This window comes from Chaetura pelagica, unplaced genomic scaffold, assembly GCF_000747805.2.
Source record: "Chaetura pelagica isolate M959 unplaced genomic scaffold, ChaPel_1.0 scaffold158, whole genome shotgun sequence".
In the NCBI taxonomy this organism is placed as follows: Eukaryota; Metazoa; Chordata; class Aves; order Apodiformes; family Apodidae; genus Chaetura; species Chaetura pelagica.
Window position 1 is genome coordinate 528,129 of NW_009954182.1, and position 7,813 is coordinate 535,941.

Here is a 7,813-nt window from a genome sequence, read left to right on the forward strand (position 1 = left end):
GCTCATCAGCCTAGAAGAGATAAATAAGTTATTAGTCTTGCAGACTAGCAGGACCACTCGCAAAATCAACAGGAGTATCTTGAAAACAAAGGCATATATTGCCCAGAGAGTACTTTCAGGATGCCACTGTCACTTCAACGTTCTGATTTAGCTTAGGTTCATGAAGATTAGATTTAGATTCATCTTTCTATTTAATTTTTAGATTCAGATTGTCACTGCAAATCTGAGGCAACTGAGGGTTCAAAAGCAGACAGTCCACTTACTCAGATCAGCTGTCATTGTTACTTCCTTTCTCAACATGTAGCAAAAAATTTAGAGCACAATCCAACTGCTACCTTGTAGAAATTAAGAATGCAGACTTAACACAAAGCCTCAAGGCAAGGGGAGAAAAATGCTTTCAGTGGCCTTTTTATGAAGAATTCTTAGTAGCCAAAGGGCTTCGTCAAAACATAATAGGGAGAAAGTTTGAACACACGTTGGAGATATCAGTAGGACAGAAGCTATAATAAAATAACAAAACCTAGTGTGAGATTCAAGATGTAATTTAAGGTGTGGTAAGCTTGCAGATGACCTTTTAAATTTTATGGTCTAGGGCTGACGTTAAGCAAAGAACAGTCTGCAATACTTTGCTATTAACTATCATTTGACTCCCCATCTCATCCTCCACAACACTTGCAGCTACCAGAATTCCTTCCCTTCTCAACTAACACTGACAAACAGCACACCAAAACGAGTGTCTTACAACACCTGGAATTACAAAACCAATGCACTGAGGCCTCATCTGCACTCAGTAATGTGTCAGTAAACAGTTACGAATTTGATAGGCAAGTACAAGATCTGTCAAAGGACTTGTAGTTCACTGTATCAATAAACAATTCCTATAAATACTTACAGAGATACGGGAGCCAGCTCTCACCCTTGCTACAGTCTCTTTTTCCTTCTCTGACACCCGCCTCTGTACTGCCTGGAAGTTATTTAAGGCCGTGGAGAAGTCATTCATTAAACGTTCTTTCTGAAGCCTCTGTTGGCGCTGAAGAAGTTAAACAAAAACATGTCAAGTGTCCAGATATTTCCAATAACTGTCAGAGTCTCAAAGAAACCATCATGGTAACAGCAGCAATGAACATTGGATTCCAGTGATCTTTTTGTTCCAGCTTTCTGCGATACGAGAGAGAACAAAGAGCCCACCACACCTGAATTCATTAAACCAAATGCTCCGTAACATACTCACTGCAGAACAGCTTTGTGCAAGAAGGTTCTCTAATTTCAACCCTGTTTTAAGTCTGAAGCAGAGAGGTTTTCTACACCGTTACTTTAATTTGTATCACATTGCACTGATCTACCACATTTAATTACAAACCTTTTGGATACCTACAATACCTTTACTCTCCATTCCTCTACTTAGCTAGCCTGGTAGTACTTAACTTTCTCTTGTCCTGACATGACAAGCCCTTTAACTTTCTTATAAACATAGGAAGAGCCACATTTCCAGAACTAACGACAAACATTGATTACCCCAGTTTCATAGGCTGTGTCTCCCAGCCAGGCCACAATACAGGTCTGCTGTTATTTGACCAGAGAATATCCTTAGTCCTGATAACCATCTCAGTTTATCTTTTTTTCCAAATACATTAGTTGCATATTCCTTTCCATCCTCATTTTACAGTATCAACTTATCTAGCCTCGAGAGAATGTCTCCTTTGAGAGCTCAGACACCCCAGTCATGGGAAAGAAGACATTGTGAAAAAACCTGTCCCAAATACATGAATACTGTGGTCAATGCTAATGTTTTCCTTTAGAGAGACTGCCAACAGCTGTCTCAGACTGCAGGCTTTCCAGTACTGTAATCCTTCAAGGAGTTTGTATCAATCCAACAGCCATTTCAAGGGAAGAAAAGTTTAACTTCTTTTTTTTTTTTCCCTATAAGAAGCCACACCAGCAGCCTCACAATACACTGAAGCTTCCACCCGAGCCATCTGGAAGCTACAAGCCTTCTGCAAAAGATCTTCAGCATGTGGATGCCAGCTCCTGCCGATTTTGACTGGACTGCTCCAACAGGCCTCACTAGGCTGCAAAAGTCACTGCTGCATTCAGCAAGACACATAGGACAAGATTTTGTTCACCACAGGGAGATTAACTGAAAAATATTTGCTGAACAAACAGGCAAAAATTGAGCCATGCTTAAAAATTACATAGAAACCTTTAAATACAGAATTAGACAACATCTGCCAACCCCTATTCACAGACCATTCCGCAATAGTATCACAAAAGCAGATATATATCAGTATTGTAGTATTGATTTAAAGAAGAGCAAGAAAATGCCAACAGCAGAGGACTTTCCCATAGGGAGGGGGAAGGCAAAGGACTATTTGGCAAAATCATAAAGTCCCAATCTCACTGTATTTTGCTTCGTTCAAATATGAGCAAGGAGACTCAGCTTCTCCCTGACTCCTGGCCAATAAATCACATGCAAGGGAAAGCTTTTTGGCACAATCACATTTCATACTGATGTGCACTTTGCTATGAGTTCTTATCCTGAAACACTGCCTTGCATCACCGAGCACTTCGTAAGCAAGTCTGTTTTTCAGACATTTACTAAGAAAACCAGAATTGCTCTACCAAAACACTCAGGGCTTCTTGTTTTCCAGCGAGGAAGTTTTATACCTGCTTGTCCCTGGGAAACACTGTTTTCCCAGTGTCATGTGAGCAGCCAGTTTAATGTGTTTCCCTACTCCACCAACATCCTTCATCGCAAAAGGCTGCTGCCTCTTCAGCTGTGGCAACTCCAGCTTTGTGAGGCTGTGATCTAAGCTAGTTTCAAGAAAGGAGTGATTTAAAAATAAGTTCAGACAAATTTTATGTGCCTACCTGTTCAGAAGCAGATAGAGGAAGTGGTAGAGACCCCAACTCCTTTAAATACTCATTGGTCTCTTTGGCAAGGCGGTTTGCAGAATGTTGTAGCTGTTGTCTGAAATTAAAGTTCAAAAGTAGTTACACCAACTCCTACCTAAAAAGCAGTCTCTGAGCATTTCAGCTTCCAAAATAATGACCAAGTAGGAGTTCTGAGATCACACATCTTTATGGTTTCTTTTTTTTTTTTCACCCTAACAGAACAGAGATGTACTTTTAGCTTTTACCATCAACTTGACTCTGGACTACCTTTAAAAAAAGAAAAGTGCAAAGTAGTTCTGTGCTCACTGCTAATTAGTATAATCCAGTAGTTTTAAAAAGATATTCTCCATGGCATGAGAGAGAAATTCAAGACAGAGACAGCTTCCTTCAATGAACATAATCATTCACGTAGGGTTAATTCCTTGTGGTACCAATTAGTAACTAACTGTTTACTTGACAACCACCAACTCCATTGGTTAAATGTACATTTGGTAAAAGTACAGAGACTCAGAAATATTCAGCTGTTATATTTTTGTGAAAATTAATGGTCAGAGAGAGGAAGGATCCAGCTCCTACTTAGGGAAACGCCAGCTTTTCCCTTAATCCTTTATGTTTTCCAACAACATTGCAATTCAAAGCTATTGTGACAACAGATGTAGTGCAGCTGCACCTTCATTAGTACCACAAGAGAGAAAGACACCAGTTACACTGAACTTAAAGACATCACCCTGAACATCAAAGATGCAGTTTATCAGAATGAATGCTAGTGATTCACAGAGAATGGAACTGCAAGTTTTATTTTGCAGCCATACACAAGAAAACTAATAGTGTAAATCCGGAAGATACAAAATACTAAAATGAGAACCCATTTTCAATGCATGCAAGATGCTTAAGTACAAGAAGTACACAAATAAAACTATTCAGGCTGCATTACTGCTGTGTGAGTTGACCTGCAATCCACGGAGCTGAACAAACCACCCATGCATTTTTGTTTTAAATTTGTATGGCAGCTGACAATTTGTGGAGTGCAACCACTGCAACCTTCAAGAGGACAGTCATTTCTACAATTAAATGGAAAGACATTTGTGTGGTCACCAGTGATTAGTTTTTTAATCCACCAATGAAATACAGATCAAGTCAACTAAGCAGCTCAGGTAAACAAATTCCTTTCTCTCCCAAAGGGGCTCAGATCTCATCCTTCACATGTAGTGAGTGTGGCTGTCACCCCAAGATATGAACGTATACAAAAATCAGCCATTATAAAAACAGGGATGGTGCATAATTAGAGGTTCAAGATACAGTCACTTGAAGACATAAAGGAAGAGTTTACTTTCAAGTTTTCTTATATAACTCCAGAAATTTTTCTTCCCATAACTTGCTATGTATTCTTTAAGTTTGTAAAATATGCACAGATATACAGACACCTTGTGCAGTCTCTCTAGGACTCTGCTTGGACTATGCCTGTTTAAATGTCTTCTATACTGTCTCACTGGTATATTCTGCAATGACATGTAGCACATAACATTGCTAATCTTTCAAGTGCCTAAATCTATTTTTACTACAAGCTACTTTTTCATCAACTATGGGTCTTCCTTGCTGTTTCTCCTTATTGCTCTCATGTAAGGATGAAGTATCTAGTGCTACATTAATTTATTCTAAAATGCAAGTGAAGCTATTACAGATACTCCTCAGAGTACAGTTAATGCACAGGTGATGTATTACTAACCTTTAAAAATAAACCACCCCTGTTCCTAAACATTCCTATCCAGTTTTGAATGGCTTCTCCAGGCTCCTGTAGAAACATCTTAATTTGTTCAAGCAAATTACTTCACACAGCCAACAACTGTATTAAATGTATCTAGTAAAATGTCTCAGACCAAGTAACTCAGTCCCTTTCAAGCACACAGACAGAAATGAAATAACCTACACAAACTTTAGCTCAGTTACTCACAAGTTCTCCTGAAGCTTGCTTGAATCCTGCTTTGTTCCCAGCTGGCTCATCAAATTCTTTATTTGGGCAGCTGAAGATACAGAGATCACAAGATAGTCCGTAAGACAAGTTCTAGACTATTTTATTCCTTCTTGAATGTATTATTCTAGCATTCCCCAAAGGGATGATCAAAGTTTCACTTAATCTGCAAGACGACACTTACATTCTTTGCTTTAAATGCAAGGTGTGTTTTAAACATCCCCATGTAGACATGATCCAGTCTAACAGACTAACTTTCAGGTAAAAAAGTGATAGTGAGGCATATGTCTCTGAAGACAAGTCTGAAGAGCTAAAAGCTTGTGCACTCCTCTTCCTCAAACCTTCTAAACCAACTAATGTAGCTGTTTATTTCTACCAGCCTTGCTATTTCTGTATTTTAGGTTATTACTGCTGCAGAATAATTTTATGAGACTGTGTTGCCACTTTTATGTATTGTAAAGTTACTTAAATTACTAGTGCTCTGTTGAAAAAAAAACAACCCAAACCTCCAAAAAAACAGCAGAAAAGAAAAAAACAAGAGTTGCTGTCAGGTAAAAATCTGAATTTTTCTACTCATGGTAGCCCAAACCTTTTGCAACGCTGGCAGGGTCTTTCAAGAACAGCAGATAGCAACAGCGCACTTCATGGTGAGCTGGCTTCCATTTGAAATAATCTTGTAGCCAGGAGAGATATTCTGGACCTCTTTCTCCCCTCCTATGCTTTTCCACTGTTTCCTTTGTGTAGGCACTAGTGATCATGTAACCACACAATGAATCATCAAACCATTACACTACCTGAAAAGCAAGGACCATCTTCTCTCCCCACTACCTTAGGTTTTTCTCGACAGATCAACAAGCTGATCCACCTGATTCCGCAGCTGCACACTTTTTAGCATTCCTAAAGATGCTGGGTGCACCACTTCCAACAGCAGGACAGTGTTTGATTTGCCCAAATTGATCATGAAATGGCACACTACCCCATCAAGTGTTGAAAGAGGCAAAACCTAGGGAGGATCAACTTAACACAGTTCTACTGGTGGCTGAATTGAGCTGAAAAGGCTGACGAGTTCAGTGGGAGCTACTGCCCAATTCAGTGACATACTACTACTGGAATTTCTACTTCCAGCTTGGAGCAAGCCACTTCAGTTGATTAAATGTGTTGCTGATGGAACATCAGGTTCCTATGATGGCCACTTATTTTAAAGTGATGTCTGATGGCTTAAAACCACAGCAGCTCAGCTAAGGCTGAAGGAGGATGTAATCAGTAATTAGGCAAGTCTTCCAGCTTTTGCATCCAGCCAGGATATTCTCGCTGAGAATTCTAGACTCCTGTTAGCTCAGTGAGGGGTTGTTTTAGCAACTCCTGATGCACCGAGCTGAACGTGGCTTCTAGCAAGGCTGCAGGTGTTTCACAGCTGTCAGGAAGGTCAGAAATGTTCACAGTCAAGGTAAACTGACAAATGGCTCTACACCAATGGACTGTATCTGTGTGTGGGTATCACCAACTCTGCAAATGGCATTTGTACCAACATTTGTATATAACATCTAGGTATTCTGTGATTATTTTTTTTTCCTCTCTGTTAGAGGAGATTGCTGCACAAGCCCCATTTCCACACCAGGTGATGTGCTTTTTGCCCTGGTCTGAGCCAGGTGCAGCACTTTGCTGTGCTGGGTGGCTGGCTGTGCTTAGCTTGTTTCAGCCCACAGCAGCACAGTCTGCACAGAACGAGAGCAAAGTGTCTGGGAGGCCGAAGGAAGGGGATGGAGCTTTTTAGCTTTATTCTTTGGATAGAGGGTACATGCATCAACACAGAGCGAGTTCCCTCTGCCAACAGCTTCCAAACCCTTTCAATTTTTGGCTATAAAGCCTGCCACATACTATTAACACTTAAGATAGCTTAAACCATTTCAGTCTCTGCTTTAAATGCTTATGTAAAGCAACAGTTTTGTCAGTTTTCACCAGTTTTTAGTATATCTTATGTGAAATGCTAACTCTGTAGAGTTCCCAAAAGGACTGATTAATAGTCAGCTGCATCCACTGTTTGCTTCCTGTTTTCCCTGTAGGGAATGAAAGGAGAAGTGAAGACAGGCTTAAGGCTTCAATGTATCTCTCCTCCTTGAATGGAAAGTTTTAATAAAATTTGCAATAAAGTCAATTACCATAACATTAAATCACAAGGTCTGTGTGTTCCCACCCACCTTGATAAATGATGTAAGGCTACTTGTTTCATTTGAAGTGTGTCCTGTGGGAAAGAGAAGCTGAACTGCTTAGAAGGGGAGGCTCCCAGGGAGACATCCCACAGAAGGGAGGGGAGTGTAAAGAAAAAAAGGATAAAGAAAAAAAGGCAAAACCCAGAAAATCCATGTTATTTGGTGAACTTAAAAGGAACTCAACTAGCAGCCATGCCTATACCAAAAGGAAATGAACATGACTGAGCAAAAGCAAAGCACTTTCAGTAATATTAATCACTTCGTATATTGCACTTAGAGAAGTCACCAAGTTTCAGAGGAACCAACACGTTCAAGTGGCCTTGCCTCCAAAAAATTGCACGGGTGCTTGGACAATGAATGCCTTTTTTAGCCAAGGCAGCCTCCTGAGGAAGGCAATATACCAACGACTGTTCAGAAGAGACTCCTTCAGTAAGCAGTATTTCAACAATCAATACCAGGATTTCAATGATTGGCTTACATCAACTTTCTCTAACAACCACAGACACTGCAACACTATTTATTCCATGGCAACCTGTTCACTGTTCCCGCAGGGCCCTGCCAGCAGCCTTCGGAAACGCCTGCAACAGCGGCTCGTCCCAGACGGCCCGGGCTCCCCCCGAGGGCAGCCAGGCCAGAGCCGGGGGGCAGGGGGTTCCAGCTCCGCTGGGAAGCGCACAGCTTGGTGAAAATGACGTAAATACGGCACCAAAAGCAACAGGAGCGCGTGTTTCGCTCCGCCAGC

General features: G+C 40.8%; 1 protein-coding gene across 1 annotated transcript in view; it reads right to left on the reverse strand.

Moving 5' to 3' along the window:
* Positions 1–4,905, reverse strand: part of STX12 (syntaxin 12) — a 9,794-nt gene extending 4,889 nt beyond the window's left edge. The window contains exons 1-4 of the mRNA XM_010002905.1: positions 4,844–4,905; positions 2,869–2,968; positions 893–1,030; positions 1–10 (exon numbers count right to left, since the gene is read on the reverse strand). Coding sequence (XP_010001207.1) covers positions 1–10; positions 893–1,030; positions 2,869–2,968; positions 4,844–4,893 — 298 coding nt within the window. The 5' untranslated portion in view covers positions 4,894–4,905. The remainder of the gene's footprint in view (positions 11–892; positions 1,031–2,868; positions 2,969–4,843) is intronic.
* Positions 4,906–7,813: the final 2,908 nt, after the last annotated feature.